Consider the following 22,314-nt stretch of genomic DNA (forward strand, 5'->3'; position numbering starts at 1 on the left):
TGGTCTTGCTTTGCTAAACTCTTGCCAGCACCTGCCCGGAGCTGCAGCAAGATCCAGAATTGGATTTTGTACTTGTGTTTAGCTTTGTGAATCCCTCTTTGTGTGAGTTTCTCTGACACTGTGTGCTGCTGGTGGTGCCCTGCAGCCCCTCACAGCGTTTGCTGAAAGGCCGGCGTCTCACCTGTGTGTGGCCAGTGCACAAGTCTCTTGCTGTTAGGACCCGGCCTTGCACTAGTGCTGGAGTTCATGAGCTATAAAAAGTCTTCCCTTTGCCATTTGGAGTTATGTTCTGCAGCCTCAGCACATCCGGGCACTGCAGGACGCTGCAGCCTCGGGAGTGCTGCTGTGCAGCGGCCTGGGGAAAGGAGGAGGGAGAGGGGGGGCAGCCTGGCTCTTGCAGCCTCAGGGCTTGACGGAGCCCTCAGAGCAGCGCTGTGGCAGCACTATTTATGGCTTGCAAGGAGCTCCAGGCCTGGGAGAAGAGCAGCCCTTGCTGTCAGCAGCTGCCCTAGTGCTTTTGGAGGAGCACGGCCTCCTGAAGGAGGCTGTTGGGCTGCAAGCACAGGCTCGGCCCTCAGGGAGGGCGGCGAGGCCTCCGAGTGCCGCAGCGCTGGAGCGGGACTGGCACGGCCTTGGCTCCATCCCGTGTGCGGCTGAGGACAGTCCCCCTCAGGCTGCTGGCGCCTCGGCCTCACGCAGGGTGAGCCGTGGAGTGCCTTGTGGGGCATGGCCAGCAGCACGGGCCGTGCTGAGGAGAGCGGCCCGAGGGGCGGCAGCCCGGGCCGGCCCTGCCCGGGGCCGCGGGGGGGTCACCGGCCGCCTGAGGTGAAAGAGCGGCGGTGCCGCCGGCCCCGCGAGGGGGCGCCGCAGCTCCCGCGGACTACACATCCCAGCAGGCAGCGCGGCGCCGCCGCAGCCCCACGTGACGGGCGGGGCGCTGGCCGGAAGCGCACTGCAGCGGAACCGCGCGCCGGTGGTACGGGAGCCCGAGGGGCAGGTAACGGGGACGGGGGAGGGGCGGCGGGACGGGACGGGGGGAGGGGAGCGCTCTCGGCCCCCGCTGACCGCCGCCTTGGTGTTGCAGGCGCAGCCATGGTATCCGGCAAACAGCTGGCCGACTTCGGCTACAAGGCCTTCTCCGGTTCCATGCTGCTGCTGACGGTCTACGGCGGGTACCTGTGCGGCGTCCGCGCCTACCGCCTCCTCCAGCGCCGCCGGGAGCGGCAGGCCGCGGCCGGCCCCGACAGCTGACGGCGGCCTGCGACCCACTACCGCCTTTCCCGGCTGGGACGACGAAGGGCCCCGCGGATCGGCCCCGGAGAGGGGGGAGATGGGGCCTAATAAAACCCTCGTGAAAAGCCCTAGTGCGGTGCTGCGTGGTGTCTGCCCCCACAGCTCCCGGTCACCCTTAAAACGGTGTTTCCCCGGGGCAGCCCCCGGGAAAGTGGCTCCGAACCCCAGAAAGGGGCTGACAGGCTCCTTGATTTGATTTTCTCACAATGAAACGTGAACCAAGTTTCTGAAGCATTTTTTTTAATCGGAGATAAGAGTAAACAATGGTATAAAATGGTAACAACTCAATTCTGCTCATGATTGACACACAGGTCTTCCATTGCCCCCAAGTACCATTGAGTAAAAAAACAAAACAAAACAACCCCAAACAAACAAAAACAAAACCAGAAGCAAAGCCTATGGCGTGGCCGCTCTTCCAGCCCAGTGATTCCTCCACGCAGTTGCAAAATCAGAGCAGCAACATTCACTTCTGTCTCAGAGTAGAGACAAGCAGGACTGAAACATCTCATTTTGTGGAAAGTTAAACACAGCCCAGCAGCACTGGACTGCCCTCAAGTCCTGGCTTAGCCAACTGCATCCAGTAGGTCTAGAAAAGTCTTCAAACCCACAACTTGCAACAGAAAAAAAAATAATAATTAAAAGGCATGTATTGTGACAGTTGTCTTAGGGGCAATAACCAACCCCCCTCCCCCATCTCAGAAGGCTGTAGTCAAGACTTCAGAGGGGCTTTTGCAGCACCAAAATAGGCAGCAAACGCTGGCCTGGTCCCTCGTGACAGCAGAGATACAAGCTCTAACCCCCTCAGCACACAGCACCCCCATGGCAAGTTAGAACGCCGTTGCTGTTGTAGCGCAGTCCAATTCAAAGCTTGGCTGTAGTCCAGAGCGCTCACAGCAGGACCGAGAAGAAGAGTCTCTGCTACAGCCAGGGTAGCTTGGACGTGGAACCCCAGGACCCTGCGTTCTCCATGCTCTTAGGTGGCTGCTGGAGTGCATCGAGGAGAGATGCTGAACCTGCGCTGGAGCAAACCGTCACCAAAACGGCACCGTAACCCTCCTGCGGTTGGCAGCCAGCCTAGTCCAAACTTGTTCTGCCTTCAGTTGATCCTAGTAAAAACCAGTTTGTCACAAACAGATACCTCTGCAAATATCGATGGGACTAAGATTTAAGTACAAAATGGCTTAAAGTGAAATCTGCAGCTTTGTTTTTGCCCCAGTCATTGGCTTTATCCCTTCTGTTGTGCAAAGCCTCTGACTGGTGGATTGTGCCCATTTCAGATTTGCTGGAGGTTTCTGGGGAAGGGGTATTCTTGATTAAAGATCACTTGGGAATGTGGAGCTCAACACATCTAGGTATTTAAAGACAAGTTCGTGTTTGCTCAAGGCCAACCCACAGCCTTACTCCTCTTCTGTCCACTGGCCACTAGCCACATGGCCATTAACGCGGTTCGAGCCGTTACTTGAAGTGCTGAAAACTCCTTTTGTGCTGTTGGAAGTCACATCCTCCTCTTCAGAGCTGCTCTCTACATCACTGCGGTCATCCTTTGATACCTAAACATTTCAAATGAAATTTGGTAGCGGAAAGGGGAGAAGGGAAGTTGAAAAATTCAAAGAAAACAGTAGTTAGAAGGTTGTGTCCATGTGATTAACCAGCTTCAGTCACTTACAGTTACCATCTACATTTGATCCTGAATCACTTCAAACTCACAAGGAGGAACTTGTCGTCACACATGGAACACAAGACACAGGCACTGAGAATGACGATTTGGAACTACGAGTTCCCTTTTCCAAATACTCATGAAAGCTCTTAGACTTTTTGTGCTCTCACCAGATCAGAGGACACTACAGATCTTTGGTTGTTCTTGTCTTCCAACAGCTGCATTCTAGATTGGTTAAAGGCTGCTTTTCCAAACAACAAATTTGTTTTGAATCACAAAACTTCTCATGCCATAATCATCAGTGGGTATGATGACCAAAAAAAAATGTACATATCGGTTTTAGAGAGAACATCTTGTCCTACAGAGAATGGCTTTGATATTTTAAAAGTTAACAGCTTGCTTTATCACGTTACTGTTTGCACAAAGGGCCTCCCATTTTAACAGCTTCTGGTTCATATATGAGAACTCGTTTATGAGCAAAAGCCTGTTTGGACAGTGAGCTGTAGAACAATGACAACTATCTAATCCAGCAAACACCCGTTCAGGAAGGAGCATCTCAGCCCAGAGATCTAGCTCTGCTTTACAGAGTTACACCTTTAGTTAAAAGACCGACTGCAAATCCAGCTGAATTTGCTTTGCATGTGGGATTTTGAACCTCCAGAGGCAGATCCAGGCGCACATTTTGCTGCCAGCTGCTCGGAGTGCCACAGGAGGGCACTGTACCAGCACCGCCAATCCCACCGCACCAGAAGGTGAAGGAAGAGATCCTCAGCCCGGCCTGAACTGCAAACAAGCACCTTGGTTGGTGGCAGGGTGCCAGAGCCATAAACTCACCAGCACAGCGCGGAACAGTGACTGTTTTGCACACCCCAAGGCGGGCCCTCGCACTTCTGCCTCTGACATCGACAGGCCCGATTTACTGCATGTGCAAGCACTTGGCAGCTAGCACGTTTCCAAGGATTTCAGGGTTTTATTCTGCTCTGCTTGCAGAGTTACTCAGGGTTAGGGCTTTTGAACAGCACCAGGCAGGAAGTTTTTGAACTCGAGGGGAGATCTGGCAGAAAGCCAGGTAAAGTTAATGATCTCCAGGATTGGTTTTGACAGGCCTGTTGGATTTACTGGCTTCTGTCTGCTGCCAGAACTTTTGATATCTTTCCCCACTCTCCTGCTACTTTGGAAGTTCAAAGGGTCACTGGAAGGAAGCAGAAATCCCTCGAAATTTTTCCCATTATTTGGGGGACAAGTGACTGTTCTACTCCTTCTTGCAAAAAGCACTGCATTTCTCCTGTCCTCTTCCACTCAGCAGAGCGTTAATGAGCACTAAGGACAGATATCAGAGTCTCTGTGGGCGTATAAAAGGAGAAAGGTGAAGGTCATGCAGCCAGCCGGCAGCAGATAAGAACAAACCCTGGACACTGCTTTGATCTTTGGAAAAAACTGCATTTTAGCATACTGTCAGAACCAGCTCTGTATGAACCGGGGAGAGAAACACTTTAAGAGAAGGCACTGGCCATCTGAAGCCCCAAGACCATAGCTTTGCTTCTGTCTCAGCCTTGAAACAGACACAGACATGTTTCAGTGAACAGACAGAAGCACAGATCACACTTACATGCAAAGGATGAAACTGTCCAGCTCCAATCTGGCACAGAGAAAAGGAGTGAGAAAAGAATGAAGAATACAGAGCTTAGAGTCCTTTCTCTGGCTAGGTCACCTGGACAGGAGAGAACCAAGGAAGGGAAAAGATGTAGCCCTCAGGATACAGAAACAGCTGCACAGACAGAAAACAAGACATTTGCAGTAGCAGCTGCAGGGAACAGATGAGACAATCAGGTGCATACTCTGAAACATGCTGTCCCCTGACAATCACTGCCACAGACAACTACGATATAAATATTTTTCAAGGTTACATTCCATGTGTAGGGGCAGCTAAGAAGTCAAACACAAAATAAAGTAGAGCCATGAGAAAAACTCAGATCAGAATACCAAATATCTGATTTTAAAAAGCATTTGTGCTATGAAATCAGCTGTTGCTCGCTGGTAGCTGCGAAGGAAGTGGCTTCTTTTGATGCGTTGGCAGGGTGTCAAATTAGTTCCTAGATTGGCTTGCCCTGTCTCATGCTACTTCAGTTGAACTACACCTTTTGCTTGGCAACTGAGGTTGCAGCTGAAAGTCAACATTGTTCACTCTTAGGGCAGTATCTGTTGCTTAACCAGCTGCTGTAGTTTCACCCTCCTTCTCCATGAGACGCCCAATACAAATTAAAATTAGAGTACTCAGGACTGAAGCCAGACTGCATCCCAGTAGCCCAGTGAGAGCCAGCAAACTCCCGTGCATTTCTGATAACCCTTTCTCTGCATGCTGCAGCTCGAGGCCTGGCCTGCACTGACAGCCGGAAGCCTGCGTTAATGTGAACAACGCATAACCCTCATCACACCCTAAGAACCAGCTGAAGTTGGAAAGTTGGAAAACATCCCATACAATTGTTCAAAAAAGAGCCTACTACCCCCTTAAACTCCAAACTAAGTACGTAACAAGTCTGTCACCATCACTGTTACAACATCTGAACATACTGGAAGGTGTTATTTCCTTGCATGACCAGAACAGAGAGGAGAGCATCCCCGCCTTTGTATACACCTGGCAACTCAAGTCTGCAGAGCAACCAAGGTAAAAACCGCACCATTCTACAAAGCACTCCTGATGCGAGTCCCTCGAGAACTAGTACCAGTCCTCACTGAAGGGCCCACTTTCTCATGATTGCTCATGATAGTGCTTGTAGGAAAGAGGACCTGAAACAGTCACCAGCAATCTTACCTTGCCCCGCACGAGGGCCTTGTAGGCAGTGCGAATGATGAGATAAGACCAGATGATATGCAAGAACTGCAAGGTTATCAAAAGCCCATTGAATAGCCACCATGAAGGATAAGGACCAATCAACTCCCAGCTTTCAAATAAGGTTGTATTCAAAATCCTAGAAGAGATCCAGAAACACGTTACAGATCGGCTGTGCTGGTAACACGGCTTCCAGCTCTAAATTAAGATGACTGGCCAGATGCACAACAGTTTGTATCTCATTTAAGCATCTGTTGCTTTGCTCCCGTCAGAGCAGCGCTGCAGCTAGTGTCTTGCCAGCGTTAGGAGACAGACTACAGCTAATTAGAAACATTTGAACTGAGCAACAAACAGGAGAAGATGCGAATGTTCTGCAATTTGGTTACACACACAGATCTGCTGCCAATTTCCTTCTCAAAAGCACGAGCATTTATAACAACTTTACAGGAAGTGATGTCAAGCTGCACTGGTCATCAAAACAACTGTTAACGCATTCATACTTGAGCAGTCTTCACCCATATTTAAAGATCAGGAAGGAATTTTGTTCCCAGAAGGCCTCCCTCCCTGTGCGCTATTCTCTTCCCTCAGATTTTTATAGATTCCTCCTGCCAAGCTGGAGGACTAGAAACTGCTTTATGGACAAAGCTTTGTGCTTGCTTTCATTACTGTTTTGCTGTTCTTGTCGCTGGGAGTTATTGCCAGTACTTAAGTAATTTAATAAACACTTTAGATTTTATGAAGTAGAGAGGTATGGACAGACCTTTAAAGACGTCATTAATTTCACATAGCTTTTAACATTTCACAAGAAAAGCAAGCCTTTCAAAGAAGAACCCAAGTCCCCCAAAATGCAGCTACAGAAACATCTAACTCATAGCCAGTTTATGGATGAATTAAATGCAATTCCAGAGATCTGTTGACATTTTATACTACTAATTAGGGAAGGGAATATATGTGAAATGAAATTGCATAAGGTCTGCAATACCGCTGCAAGCTTGCCAGATTTCTCTACAAAGTTCGGGAATTACATTACAGCTAGTGGAAAATACATTAAAGATTTACAGGACTGATGAGCAACAGCATGATGCAAGAGCATCACCTCATGACAGACAACAGCGATAAAAACAATGACAACTATCTCATTTGCCACTGTGAGGAGCCTACGAAGACATAAGAATTAAAGCTCTTCCTCATCCAAACTCCTTTGACGCATTTACTGGAAAACAAGCAAGAGCTTTAATTGCGACCTTGATACCAAAGCGTAAGTATTGTTGCTGCCTACTGTCAAGGCACCCAAAAAGAATGGGAGTGCAAGCTGTCCGTTGCCTAGGAAATAAGTATATGCAGTAAAACTGAAATAAACTGAGTAGTAATCAGGTGCAACCAAGTTTTCACCACACTCAACAGAAACAAGAAGTAGGTAACAGCTCATCAACAGAACCACCTCACCAAGCCTGACCTATTGAGGTGAGAGGGAATCTCATTATAGGACAATTAGCTCTAAGCCATTTAGCCAGGGTTTTACCTCCCAAGAAACCTATTTCAGGCTCTGAACAGTCACGACACAAAGACAGGACACGAGTGTCATAAGAATCAGAAACTGCAACAATGACTAAGCCAGCTACTCAAAACATCAAATTTACCTCAAGAGCCCATGCCTCACTTGTAACTACTTCCAAAACTTCTTCAGAGAAGCAAACAACCCTTCAAGTCTTTCAGAGCAGATACCGGCTGACTTGGCTCCAGCTAATAAGCACTGTCATCACTTTGCAGGAGGAGGAGAGGGGCCAGCTGTGCATTAGGATGCTAGTCGCTTTGCACGCTCCCTCAGCTGACTGTCGAGAGGTTTCTTCATATGCCTAGTTGAACACACTGCTCCGAATAGTACTTGGGTTGTCTGCAACTTCAGGCTGCCTCAAGGGACAGGCTGGAATGCTTGCGAGAAGTCTAAATGCAAAGGCTTTGCTTAAAGGATTGGAAGAACACACGAGACTTTACAGCTCAAGGTGCTTACCAGAAAGGATAAATGCCCAACCGTGTAACAATGAATACGACACCAAAGAGCATGAAGAAAGCATCGCACAGACGTTGGTACTTGGCATAATTGGCTAGCTTTGCAGCCTAAAAGAGACAAGAAACATGAGAATATTATTCCCTTTGTGCACTCATGTAATTACCAGGCTGTAGAGCTTCAAAGACCCTCAAGCCATCACATCTGTCAGGAGTTTGGAACATTTAGGGATTATTCTCAGCACTAAAGCAGTTATGAGGAAAAGCTGACAAGGCAGGATCAGCAGCACAAGTTTTATGGCATATTTAATGCAGTTTATCAAGAACGGGAACGTCAGCTTGCTCCCTTGAGACCACACTAGCATTAGGTACACCAAGATTTGAAAGGAAACTCACCTCTAAAAGGAAATCTGATGCATCATGGAGGCACAGCACCAGAGTTCCAACCCGCACCATATTATTCATATAAGAGAATGTAATGAGTCCAATTGTAGCCAAATGATGGACGAACATGATCAGGAAATCCTGGAAACAGAAAAAAAATAAAAATGAATGGAGACTCTTTGGCTGTCAAAGAAATACAAAGGTTTGGAATGGAGCCACAAAACTGACTGACTGGGGTCACAGGATTACTTCAGTTCAGACTCTGCCTCCACTTTATCTAAAACATAGCTCATCGCACAACATCACCCATCATCACTAGAGGTTCCAGAAAGGTCTCTCCCAACATTCGTGCTCCTGTGAAGTCAGAACTCTGCATACACGGGCACAGTGCAGTCTCTTTGGCACACACATGCAAGGTAAAGATAAGTGTGCCTGCAGACCCCACTGAAAAGACTGACAGGACAACATATGGCCCTTATTTTTGGCTCCTTTCGGTTTTACAGTCATACTGCTAGTCCTTTCAGCTCTTGGCTCCAATTTTAAGTATGCTGCTGTTACTGTTGTCAGTGTGCAAAAGCCTGCCAGAGCATAGCAGACAGAGAACACAAGATAAGCCAACAGCAAGAACCAAGCCACTTCATTAAAAAAATGTTTACAATGCATATACATTCAGGGCTGTTTTCCAGTGTAGCCCCCTGGGAACACCACTTCCACTCCATGTCAATGTACCTTTCCAGGCTTGCAGTGCGGAACATAATCCACTTTGTTAAAGTCAGAGTACAAAATTAAACATTATAAACAATATCACAGATGCTGTTAATCATTCCCTTTCTGCAGCTCCAAAATACTCTGTAATGCCTCATCTGCTAATATTTCAGTACAGACAAAAAAATCCCAGGCAAACTTTTCTTTTTGAACAGTCAGTGCAAGAATTGGAATAATTTGCTGCTTTGCAGATTGTATTACAGAAGCAATAAACCATGATTTACTATGGACTGTTTTCCAGCAGCAACGATAAGCCAAATCCTAGAATGCAGCGCAACGGAATTAGATTCCAGCAATCGCGACCAGTCATTGTGCCGCTACGCACACAGATGAAAAATTACTTTCAAAGAAACATTTATTATTGCTTTAGTGTTTGTCATTTTCTCACCCGGCTCAGCAAGGTACTGTTTCGAGTATCTCATTTTCATGTCTTCTTGCAAGCCTTCTAATTAAATCTATTTTTACACAATGATTTGATAAGTTTGTATTGGGAGGTATCGAGTGATTCTGTTCTTTCCCCTGGCAGGTGCAAGGGACTCTCAAGGATATACCAGGCTGCGTATCAGGCTTGCTCCTTCCTTTTCCCCAGGACTGGGTAGTGATTACAGAAGGAGGAAGGCTACACAAAGATGTGAATGAGGAAGAAAATACAGTTATGACTATGCTTTAGCTTTACTGGCCTGACAGACTCACATTTTTTGTTAGTCCTATCTATTTAGCAAAGCAGTTAGTGCAATTCTGGTTAATCTCACCTTCCGTTTAATGTCTGTAAACTGAGAAAACATGAGAGACCAATAGAAGGCCAACTCCAAGATATAGTAATAATAAAGCCTGGATGTTAGAGGCTGGAAAACAAAGATAGCACAGTTAGAAGACAAAGTACTTCAAAATTTACATTAAAAATGACTTCTTCCTTCCCATCCCACTACGTTCCCCTAGAATGCTGAGGCATAAGGTAAAAGACCCAGAATTCAGGTTTAGTAAAAACAAGCTTAAGCAACAGACACCTTACTATAGGCTTAGTCACACACACACACACACACACACGTGTGTTTGAGCTGTATTCAAAAGGAGTAAGATTCCCTTGTCAATTTTTACAACTCATCAACTCTTGGGTTAGGAAAACCAGGCACTGAAACAGACTGCTTGGCCTCTGTACAATCATACTTGCTGCATAATGAAAACAACGCTCTAAATAAGTTACTGGTATAATTTTATGCATAATTTTAATAATCTCAGCAGTGGGGAAACATAAAATGAATATGAACTGAGTCAGCTCTATCTGAGGAAACACTGCTGCTGACAAACCTAACTGGGATCTGAAGACAGAAGAGTAAATGCCATCTTTGTGCCTTCCAGAAGGGACGGCCATTCACTCACTAGAAAGCTTACCAGGTTGCAGCCTGTGCAGCATCCACCCCACAGAATAATGAGAAGCACTCAATCTGCTATCATTAATAAAAAATAAAAACTGAAATTGTGCAAAAAGTTTGAACCTAGGAAGTGTTTCTCTTACCTGAAAAGGGTAGTTGTACCAGCACTGTCGTGTGTCCCAAAACCAGGGTGCCTAAAGGGAAAACGATAAATTACTATTCTACTAGGTTTCTTCTTCTCCAAGACAGTTATCACTACAGTACTGTTTCACTGAAATTTTATCTTGACTCTACCATTCATGCTAAATTTATTGTAAAACATCCCAGTGATTTAAAATATTCTTTCTGCAAAGGCAAGTTATACTGCAACGGAAATTCAAAGAATAATCATACAGCTCTAATAATAATAAAGACCCAAAGAGATGAATCTGTGTCCCTTCAAGTGGAAGATGAGGAAAAAAATAAGCAGCTCTCCATAGCAAAAGACCTCAGTTCTGTCCCATTTTGGGGTAACACGACAAATAAGTTTCTATACAGATCTGTCATTATGGAAATATTAGAGGCTTTCCTCTACTGTAAAGAAAGTCCTTAAACAGAAACCCCAAGATCTCAAATAAGGGAACATAAAGATGACTATCCCCCTTGTTTTACGCTAGGTGCAAGCACAGGTAACAGTGACACAGGTAGTCAAACCCCCCAAATTTCAGCAGGACAGCCACAGCCCAGCTGCATGCCACACAGAACAACAAGGGGGGGGCGCGGGGGATGACAGAGCAACTCACCGTCCAGAGAAACCTGATTCCATAAAAAAATATACTTAAATAAAATGTAAATCTCCACCTGGAAAAAGAAGCAAATATTAAACTTATGAAATAGAAATAGCTCCGGGTTAACATTTGTAACAAAAACTGGAACAACTGTGAAAAAACCCAGTTCTGACACCTGAAAACCTTTCACCCACCAAACAGTAATCCTTCATTTGTAAACATTTCATGTAAGGATAAATCTATTTAAGAGTTTTCACACCACACACTAGTTTGCATCAACAGTGAAGTTTGAAATAAAGTTCACAGTAAACATGCATCATTCATATGCTTTACTATACAGTAACAAGATAACAGCAAGAAAAGTCATTGTTATCCAGAAGGTATCCTAATATATGTATTTGTCCCTCTTACCTTGTGGCTTTAAGTAGACAAAACCATACTGGGGGAAGAATTAATATGAAGAAAGTTACTGGAAAGGAAAGAAACCAGCACAGAAGAAATAACAAGTCAGGAAAAAAATATTCAGATGCTACTACACTAACAGAGGTTACTACAAGCATTCAGAAAGAAACAAAGAACAAAAGAATGAACTGAAATGAAAAGAACAGGAATCCAAGAAGCATCTGTATAAAAGTATATACATCATTGTGTAAGCCATAAGGTCACTCTGGGAACAAACGCTGGTCCACGAAACAACTGTGCAGACAGCAGACTTGTCTTCAGTACAATTACTCAAGTTGTGCACATGCATACATGCACACACACGCACTGAAGTGCTACGTTTGGATTACAGACCTGGTCCACTATCTAAAGCTGCTAATCGTTGACCGGAATAACTCCTGTACATGTGTTCTGGTCTCTCATGCACATATACGAAATATTTTAGAATGCTCAATTCTAAAAAGCCCTCTTCTTTCATTTGCTTATATAAGGATTTGTCTTCTACCAGCCAACCCAAAGACGCTAGTTTAAATTAGCAGCTGACCACAGTTTCAGTCAGAAAAGAGAACATACAGCTTGAGCTTTAGGGTGAAGCCACATCTTGGCCTCTGCACAAACATACATGCTCTCACAAAATTTAGTGAGGGTGGTGGGTTTGTCCTGGTTCCTCCGATGACGAAACCAGCGCTGGATCTTTCGAACATCCCAGTCTAGCTGCTTTGACAAGCCTTCTAACCTTTTTCCATCTGGAGACTGAAGGAAAACGAAACAAGTGTCATTTCTCCTACTTTTCAACCTACTTTTCAGACCAAGATCCCCTCTGTACTATGATAGAAATGATGCAGAGATAACAAAACACACACACTAGGAAGGCACTATGTATAGACTCGAAGCAGGAACCCATTGCCACAAATATTAATTTGAGTTTAACCTTCATAACCCACTAATTACTTAATGATTCAGAATGCTTTTGCTTCAACATTTCCTCATTTATTTCATCATTTGACAGCACATTAGGACAAAGAATGCAATTGTTCTGCTTCTTAATTTGGGGGGGGAGGAGCTTTCAAAGTGTCCTGTCCTACCTGTTAAAACTTGCACATCAATTGAAACAGTCCAGAACTCAGGAAGATCAAAGCTGAATACATTTAAGGGTTGCTACTCACTGCATGTTTAGGGAAACTTTAAAGCAAGAGTTGGTTTAACGCGCTACGTATTTGTATTCCAAAAGAGCATCGTAGAGGTGGTGTTATTTCCCTTACCAAAGTTTATGAATAAAATTAAATTTGAAAGCTGAAATAATTACACGACAAAGAATATATTGCTGTTCTCTGACTGGGAATTCTACTGGCATTTTATTTGTTTGAATAATGACATAAATGGATTTATAAGAGCAGACAAAGTGAACAAAACCTGATAACTACCTCTAAAATGGCCCAGTGGTGAGATAAGCCACGTTAGTTTCAGACCAGTGTCCTTTTAACAAGCTCTGCCAGGGAGCTCTTACAACTGAAAGACGATAAACACATTTTACTACTTGAGTTATATACAAACCAAAAAAACTATGCAGAATGCTGATTCAATAGTCACCAGACTGTTCAACTGAAAAGCAAAATTATCTGTCGTTTGATTTTCAGTATTGACACCATGACTTTCCTGTAATTCCATCACAACCAGATCTCTCTCCACTTTACCAGGCTTTAATGGTTTGGGCTACCTGACACTTTGCATTGGAAGTGAATCTGCCTCAAAGGAGAATTTACAGAGTCCGATTTCAGAACAGCAATGAAATCTTTCCCCTGCACCAGTGCCACTCTACATTCCGATTCTCCAAATCCAACAGCAGACATAAGCATACTGGTAGCTCTGTTTTCATAAGCTAGATAAATTTTGCACAGCATTTGTCTTCATGAGTTTCCTAAACGTTAATTTCAAGGACATCCCCTACATAAAAGTCCTCCCCACAAACAGCATCAAATCATAGGGACTTTTCAGTTCACACGTCATTCAAAATACCTCAAAACTTTAATGTTCCCATGAGGCGAGTTTTAGTAAGGTTTTTATAGAATTTCCCTTCCGTTCACCGAGCACTTTATCTGCTCCACTCAGAATAAAGTTCAGCATCACCAAATCAGAACATAAAACCTTCCATTTCATTATCTTTAATGAAAATCTATCTTGCTACCTACGTGGATTTCATTGTCAACATTCAATAGAGTACTGACAGTGTGGAATTCCGTGATCCTGAAGTGAAGGAGCAGTGTCAGCTTAAGTAAGAGAAAGGCCATGCAACAATCAAAAGAAACATCTACTCTCAACATTAAATGTCCTCCCCTTTATCAGGGCACACTTCCATTGACTGAACGCTTTCCTTAAATAACTGAGTTCCACTGTGACAGCTGTTGTCCAATTCCACTGTAGATAGCAAAAATAAAGAGGAAGGCATTCACAGAACTGGCCAATAAAACCAGCAAAGGAACAGAGCTTGAGGAAGAGAGTAGCACTTTTCCAATAAGAAGTGAGATACTGGGAAATTTCTTGTTAAACAAGAATTGCCACCTGTTACAGGAGTTACAATTTGGAAAAGGCAGGGAATTAAAGGAAGAAGCCTCATACCTTTCTAAAAAAAAAGAACAATTTTTATTCAAAAAAGGATTCTTCTGTGCACAAAAGCACAAGTCAGCCATAAAGAAAATTTACTTTGCTACAAGAAGGATGTGCCAGAGGCAAAGTAAAATAAAAGCATCCTCATTGTGCACGTACAGTGTGAAATGCATTTCTCTCAAACTAAAAAAGTGGAAGCAAACACCCCCCCCTACTTACAGGCCTCCATTTCTAGCAGAATTTGAAGCATGACTCACCTTAGTGATGGATGTAAACACTTTCTCTAAAATTGCATTGGGCTGGGCTCTGTGAGGTCCACTGTCTTGAATGCCAAGGTTTATGGCACATGGCTTGGCAATAAACCTGAAAGAGTTCCAAAGAAAGAGCTAGATTAAAACAAGGTATCTATTTCCCTCCTCTGCCTAAATCACAAGGACCCTGACTTGTCACCAACTGCAAAACTTATCCAAAAAGCTTTTGAAGATCTCCACTCGCTTTGCTTAAAACGAACTTCACAGGTGAAGTAATATCTTTTATTAGTCCAACTTGTAATTGCAGACAGCACATATAGTACACACATCTAAAATGAAAAATTAAATCTTAATGTCCTTGGCTTGTAAGGACCAGAACGTGTTCCCCCAGGGTGATATCATTACTTGGAAATAAAATAATAGACATTGATAGGAGTCCCTCTGCGAACCTAAATGCTCACGTAGCCCTTGTAGCCCTATAAACAAAAAGCCTTATTTCCAGAATGTTGCCTTGGTATTGCATAGCTCAGAAAAAAGGGAAGTTCAAGTGACACTGTTCCTAAAAGACACACAGTGTGGGGTTTTGTTTGGTTGGTTGATTTGTTTTGTTTGGGTTTATTTTTTCCAAAAGACAAAAAAAAAAAAAAAAAGAGTGGCTTGTTTCCTTCAGGAGAGCGAGGAAGATGTAAGAAGTTGCTGAGTCTGAAAGACCCAAGATTGTAGTATCGCACTCAGTCCTGTATGCACCGCCTATTCCAAAAGCTGATCTAACACTTTGTGAATTTTACAGCACAGACACTCTGAAAACAAGCTCGGTTTTGCAACTACAATGAAGAGAGACATGTTCAAAAATTATTAGGTTTTGTTGTACCTTTGTGTCAAAATGGGCTCAGGATTCTAAGAAAAATGCATGTGTGACCTCAACATGTGAATTTTCTCTCCTCTTGTTGGGCAAGAGGGGGGGGCTTCAAGGAGCAATTTTTATTATTTTTTTAATCAATTATTTTGAGAGAGAGCACGCGTGTGTGCACAAAGAACCTGCTTCTCAAAACCAATTTTTAAAAGGACTGTTTGCATCATTAAATCTAGTTTGCTTTGAAACAGATTGTTTCAGAGACAACAAATTACACATATGTATTTCATTTAGAAGACTCAGAGTACCATCAAGCAGAAAATGCTGGTTTTTTCCAACCACTACATTTGTTACCATTTCTCCTTGTGTTTAAAAGGAGAGACTAAAATTCATGAGAATCACAACTATAAGTGCTCCAACAGCAATCTTTCTTGGGAGTACATTGTTAGTACTTCAGTAATTAATAGCTATGACTGCCTTTAAGAACAGACACAGGTTGTGGGGTTTTCCCCTTGAGAAATTACAGATCAGCTCATGACTAATCCTAAAGGAACTCCCCTGCTCTCAGAAAACACTAAACAAGTAATACACACTGTGCCCCCAGGTTTCACTGTCCTACCATTTCTTCATACGTCCTGTTCATTTCAACAGTCGTAGCTTTAAAAAAAAACCAAAACCCCACAACAACCCAAAAAGGAAAGGGTGATTTCCTTTTAGCTTGGCTCAAAAGGCTCACTGCTTCCTCTATAATCTAGACCACCAGCCAGAAATCATGCTCTGATGTTATGAAACATTTGGCTACATCTCCATAAAAGTGTACATCTTTATACTCTTCTTTCCTACAGGATATACCACAACAACAGCAAAGAAGTACACATGTGCAATTACAGGATGCCAAATATTTTTATTTCATTTTCTGGGACACAGTGCTTACAGTTCTATAAAAAAAAAAAATCCCTGGCCTGAAGATACTCAGTTTGGGTCAGTTTCCTCACATAAGAGAAGAAACCTGAAAAATCTAAAAATCTGCACATTCAATTAATTTATTATTCAGCAGAGTCTACTTTTGTTTTCAGAACAAGAGAAGAAAGCTCACAGCGATCCATACAAAGTTTTGGTGTTATTCTAGAATTCAAACCCTGAAGCATCAAGGAAAGAAGAAACAGCACCTCCTCAGAAAAAAAAAAAAAAAAAAAGAAGGCAGAAATAATTCGCTTTGTGACCTAAAGATTGCAAGGGAAAAAACCAAACCCAAACCTCAAAACTTTGCATGAAACTATTCCTGAGTAGTTGGCTTCCTTCACTAGAAGGCTTAGGGAAAAAAATACAGATGTTTCCAGAAATCGGGGGGGGGGGAGATATCAAGACTAAGCCACAGACACAGGACTCAAGTTACTCAGTCAAGCATGCTGGTGACCAAAGAGCAAACCAAAAAAAACTGCAAATGCTTCTTGGTGCACAGAAGCGGACAGACATCAACACAAGCAAACAGACAAGGCACAACAATGGAGGCAGCAGAGGTAGTCCCAGTCGCAGAAACAGGAAGGAAAAAGGATGGCAGCAATGGATTTCATTACTTTTAAGGAAGTCTAACCCAACGCCATAACATAGCTTCTCTAACTCCACAAAAGCAATGGCTTTGTGCAATGGAACTGCAAACGCTGACCGTCCTTCTGCAGGGTTTCCTGGCTAGCCGGGCAAGGTGTTTTTACCTGGGCTGGGCACGCCTCGCTGACACTCAGGAGGCCACTGAACAGCCACGGTCCAATTGCTTTGACCAGTTACTACCTTGCAGGCAGAATACGAAGCGAATGATCAATCCTACCGTCAGAGAAATATCAAGATGATGTTCCATTTCCTTTAGGTGTTCATTAAGTGAATTCACACTTAAAACCTCTGTGGTATTTTACAGTTTTGGCCCCAGAACAGATTTTCGGATGTGCAATTTTCACACTGTAACCCACACAGAAAAAGTTCTGCACAGCAAAAGCAGTTAAGCACCAAAGAAAGGTTACGCGGCTTGTAGAATTTCCATTCTGAATAGCACACTTCTGAATTCAAAACTGAATAGCACAAGACCACGAGTAACCCGACTTGACTAAAACGTTGGCCTTGCTTTGAGGAGAGGATTGGACAAGGTGATCTCCAGAGGTCCCTTTTAATCTAAATTATTTTATGAGTCCACAGAAATCTTAACTGCAGCAACTATTCCCAAGGTCAATTTAACTGCCACACCTTCCCAGCAAGGGATTATCATCACTTAAATACTTATATTACACTTTTCTGAACAGGTATCTGCTCATTGGCTTATGTCAGACCTACCAAGTTACCTTTTTCACACTAGTTAAGATAGACTGATTTTAAAACCAACACCAATTTTCAAGTACACAGACTCATATAACAAATGTTTATCAGGCATGTTGTACTTCACAAACCCAAAGGCAGAATCCTTCTTTACGGAATGTTCAAGTTTGTCTGGTGACTCCCTATTACAGCTCTGAAAAGGAAGAACAATCTGCAAAATAACAATATTTCTAAAGTAGGAGTTCATCTTTCCATAATCTCTCAGTTTCACTGTGTTAAGATTAAACCACCTCATTCCACAACTGTCCCTAATTTTCCAGGCAGACCTGATGAAGTAACACCTAAAATCACTTTTTTCTTCCCCGCCAGCTTGAGCACAAGCTGCAGATCAGACCTGTAGAGTACCAAGCATATCTGTTACTGAAGGGCATTCCAGTGTAATTATAAACATCATATGAAAAACATGCTCCAGGTTTTTCCAGATACCTGGGAATTTTTTTTTTTTTTGGGTGCCTGCAGCCGGACAAGATGCGTAAGGAGAAATAACAGCAAGTATAACCAAGAAAAAAAAAAACCCCAAACACAACACACCAAACTTATGGGCAGAAGTCCTTCTTTATCCTGCCTGCACAAAAATCTGCCCCCCTACCACTGAGTCAGGACTTTACCTTCCTCTACGGGTCTTGCCTCATCTCTATGGTCATATTCTTCCCACAGACAACCAGCCTAATGAATATTTTACCAACATCACGATGCAAAAGTTAATTTATAGGAGCATTCACTAACAGAAATATGCGTCAGCATTACAAGCGTCAGTGTCGCAAAGGCACTTCCTCACACTGAAGATCTACAGTGAAAGGAGAGAGAAAAGAAAGAAACTAAAAGAAGCTAAAACAAAAGAGCTGCACAAGTATGTAATTCAAGTTCCAAGTCATCGAGTCCAAGTGCCAGTTGTGTGTCAAGGAAAACGTTTGACACAATCATCCCCAAAGCCTGAATCAGGGTATATGCACAATGGGATTTTATTAAAACAAATCTGAACTTTTATGACACATTCAAAGTGGCAGAAGGAAAGACAAAAGCATTTCTTAAAAACAATATGGTCTTTTAAAATAAACACACTAGAAACAGCCCTGGATATTGCTCTCTCAATCTGCTTTCATTTCAGGATACCACCATTGAGACACACGATAGCAAAGACACAACTGAAAAAAAGGAACAACCCTCTCAGAAACCAGGTCACGGCCTCTAGGTTTTACTGTGTAGGCAGAGGACTTGTCCTTTGACTCCCCCCTAAATTAACACAGCAAAAGAAATTTCACAAACCAGGTAGACATTATCAGGATAAAACAATTGCTACCAGGAGGACTGTGTTACTAGGTGCAGTAGGATGCACCGTACCTCTCCTAACATCTTGTACTCCAGAGAAAAGAGAATCGTTTGCACTTCTTCCCCAGACTAAGACACCTGGGCTGAACAGGGCTTGGGAAGCTAGGAGCCTGTCCTACCATATCCCTTTCCGGGTACGGTTCTGTCTCACAGCTTCCTTTCCTTGTCTGCTGGCCAAGTACGAACATTTGGCCAAGACTAGCAGCAGCATGCCAAGCCAAGATGAGATTTTGGCACTGCCACGTGTGTTCCTGGGTCCTCTGCACTGTTTTGAGCTGCCAGTGGTTTTCTGAAGTTTTTTTGGAGGACAGAAAGATAAGATGGAGACAAAAGGAGCCTCTCAGATTTCTCTCCTACTCTGCTGACCTGCTTCATTTTTCTCCACAGTTCACCTATCTTTTTACTTTGTCCCAGTCCCCTCTTCTTAATTTCTGAAAGCTCAAGAAAATTCACACTTCTTACAGAAAAGCCACAAACCAAAATCAACTCGATTTCTACTCACATTAGTCCTGCAACCCTTTACATGCCTAGAAATACTTCTGCCCTTTTCGTGCAGAAATTTAAGATTAAATCAGTCTTCAACCAACTATTTAAACAGGAATACGAGGTGTCTTGGTCTGCTTCACCTAACGGTTTTCCTAAATAAGCCGCTTTACTAATTAGTATCTATGTCACCCACACAGTCTGCCCTGCGTGTGGCTGTAAGAGATACACATCATGGAAAGGATAAACCTCTGCCCCAGGGAAGAGTTAGTATCGTATGTTTAGGGAAACTCAAGTAAATGAGAAACACTGTACTACACCTGTTTCTGGGAAGATACCATGATCTGCATGCACTTCCATTATACCCAAGACGCTGGGAATCCACAAATTGTTTAATAATATACTAGGCCATGTGAACAAGTCCTATTTCCTCATCCAGGAACTCCCAAGGAAAGTACAACAAAGGCAGAGACCAGCAACACAAGCAAACCAACTGCGGAGCGGCAGCAGCCAGTTGTCTTTCACTGAAGCTCTCCTGGACAGGAGCAAAAAATAAAGTGAATTCCCCAGAGTTTTTTTTCTTGCACTACCTCAGCGTAAGGCACCGCTAGCACTGCAGGAGCCTCTCGGGACCCAAAGCCGAGGGAGAAAGGAGCCCTACGGGCTTGTGTATGTCGTGACAGACACGAGCCCTACGGGCTTGTGTATGTCGTGACAGACACAGAGCGGCGCCCGGGACAGGTTTTCCAGGGTTACACAATACGCCGTTTCCACGCAAAAAGAACTCTGGGAGACGCGCGGGCGGGAAGCCCGCCACGGCCTCCGCGGAAGGCCTCCGCGCTGCCTGAGGGGCGAGCGGGGAGCCCAGCCGAGTCGCCCCGCGGGGCCCGGCCCGGCCCGCCTCGCCTCCGGCCCGGGCCCCGCGGCCGCCCGCCGCTGCCCCGGGGCGCTCGCAGCCCGTTGCTAAGAGACACCGGCGACCTCGCCGCGCGCTCGCCCCCGAGGCGGGAACGGGCGGCATCTCGGCCGCCTGAGGGCCCCGCCGCCCTGGGGGCGCCCCGCGGCGGGGGCGGTCCCGCGCTCACCTCTCGAAGAGCAGCCGCACGGCGAAGATGCCGAGCGCCAGCGGGAAAGCGGAGAGGACGTGGCCCGCCCGCGGGTACTGCAGCCCGCTGCCCGGCGGGCCTGGCTCCCCGGCCAGGTCCGCCCACGTCACGTTGTGCGGCAGCCAGAACCGCTCGTTCCAGAACCAGGCCCGCAGCGCCGCCGCCGCGGCCGCCGCCATCTTCCACCGCCGCCTGCCTCCCTCCGCCTCCCTCCCGGCGGCCGCAGCTGAGGCGGCCACCGCAGCCGACAGCGGGCGGCGCCCCGCGCCAGCACCGCCCCGCCCCTCCTCGCGGCCGGAGCGCATGCGCAGGACGAGGACGGATGGGCGAGGCTCCGCTGTACCACGCCCCCCTCCCCGACCGCAGACCGTTAGCTCGGAGCAGGCGCGCGGCGCCGCGCGGACTCGTGAGGGAGTGGCGCGCGCGGGGTCCCGCCGCCGTCTCAGCGGTCGCTGAGGGGACGCGGCGCGAAGGAGGCCGGTCAGGCGCTCCCGAGCCCTCGGGGGGCTTCCACAAACAGAAGCGCGTTGTTCTGACAAAAAGTCCTCAAGGAAGGCTTTAATGGGGCCTAAAGCACAAGCTCCTTGTGGGGAGTCCGGCCTCTTCCCCCAGGAAGGCCCCGGCTGAGGCAGGCGCCGAGCCCAGCCTGAACACTCTGGAGGCGATTTCTACTCCACTCCGGTAGATGAACCACCTCCCACTCACCCCGCGGGGCAGGATTCCTCAGGCGGGCTCGTAGCCCATTTCACTCACCTCTGAAGGGAAGGGCCCCAGAGCTACTAGCAGGACAGTGCAACTTCTCATGTGAAGTGTTTATGGTAAGAAACTAAGGATTAGTTTTACTGCTAGTAATAGCGATGCAGTTTAACATTTAAGCCCAAAACAGAGAGTGAGAGGTACTGGTGGGCAAAGTTCAAGATATTCCTTGTAGCTTTTAAAACATTCAGAAAAAAACCATGGTTTAGCTTGACAGGCTTGGGATGATGGTTACCAAGTAACAAAGCCTAGCCTTTCCGTAAGCTTTTCAATTAGGTTCTCAAACTCTCCATAAAGGTGATCAGCATCAACTTCCTTGTACCTTGTAGCAAATGATCCATTTTTCACATAATAGCTCTTCTGGCATCTGTCCAGTTGAGAGCAAATTAAGTGGCCCATTAAGCACTCAAATACTATGATAACTAATAGATTCAAGGACAGGCTAGTTCATGATTGTTCACTTTTTTTTTTAATCAACGACTTTATTTTAAAAAAATACCATTTGTGCTAATTTCTCCTTGAAGATGTTCAGCCAGTCTGAGTGAACGGTAAGGGTCCTTGTATCTCAGAGACTCACAGATGCCTCAGATTTAACTAGAACTAATGGCACATAACATTAAAGTCTCTGCTAACTGCAGCCAGTGTTGCCTTAGTATCATGTAACTGGGGATGCATTGTAAAATTCAATCGTGTTTCCTAAGAAACAGGTAGTAGGCATATTCAATAAATCCAAGTCCGCAACAAATATTCTTCCTTTTCAAATACACTTAGCACAATTTCCAGTCAGAAAGATCTCCAATTGCTTAGTAATTTGAGAAAATCTGACACCAAACGGATTTTGTTAGGAAAAAGATAAGGGTTACGGAAAGCAGCATGTACTTGCACATCAGCTTGCTTAGTTTTGCAGTACCTCAAGCGGTACAAATCAAGTCATACTGCTCCCTTAAAGTTAGCAGTAGGTTGTATACCTCATGGTGTGCAACTGCTAATACCTTCCAGCTAGATAGCAGGCTTCCGGGGCCAGACTCTCTTCAATGGTGCCCAGTGCCAA

At 45.1% G+C, this 22,314-nt stretch overlaps 2 protein-coding genes across 5 annotated transcripts; one reads left to right on the forward strand and one right to left on the reverse strand.

Annotated features, from left to right (window-relative positions):
- Positions 1-397: 397 nt before the first annotated feature.
- On the forward strand, positions 398-1,361 carry LOC129198034 (uncharacterized). Its single transcript, XM_054807002.1, has 2 exons — positions 398-997; positions 1,085-1,361. Exons 1-2 carry the CDS (start codon positions 727-729, stop codon positions 1,249-1,251), a joined length of 438 nt encoding a protein of 145 aa, XP_054662977.1. The 5' UTR covers positions 398-726; the 3' UTR covers positions 1,252-1,361.
- Positions 1,362-1,516: 155 nt separating this feature from the next.
- Positions 1,517-20,769, reverse strand: CERS5 (ceramide synthase 5). Of its 4 annotated transcripts, none has more exons than XM_054806982.1 (10): positions 20,487-20,769; positions 14,379-14,484; positions 12,140-12,270; positions 11,092-11,149; positions 10,453-10,503; positions 9,689-9,781; positions 8,184-8,312; positions 7,792-7,898; positions 5,763-5,919; positions 1,517-2,843 (listed from the first exon to the last, which is right to left on the reverse strand). In XM_054806982.1, the coding sequence occupies exons 1-10, from the start codon at positions 20,684-20,686 to the stop codon at positions 2,691-2,693; spliced, it is 1,185 nt and encodes a 394-aa protein (XP_054662957.1). In that variant the 5' UTR covers positions 20,687-20,769; the 3' UTR covers positions 1,517-2,690. The 4 variants fall into 4 exon arrangements, with proteins under 4 accessions (XP_054662957.1, XP_054662960.1, XP_054662958.1 ...); XM_054806985.1 differs by lacking the exon at positions 20,487-20,769 and adding an exon at positions 11,488-11,515; XM_054806983.1 differs by lacking the exon at positions 9,689-9,781.
- Positions 20,770-22,314: the final 1,545 nt, after the last annotated feature.

The sequence above is a fragment of the Grus americana genome, chromosome 31, assembly GCF_028858705.1.
Source record: "Grus americana isolate bGruAme1 chromosome 31, bGruAme1.mat, whole genome shotgun sequence".
NCBI classification, from domain to species: domain Eukaryota; kingdom Metazoa; phylum Chordata; class Aves; order Gruiformes; family Gruidae; genus Grus; species Grus americana.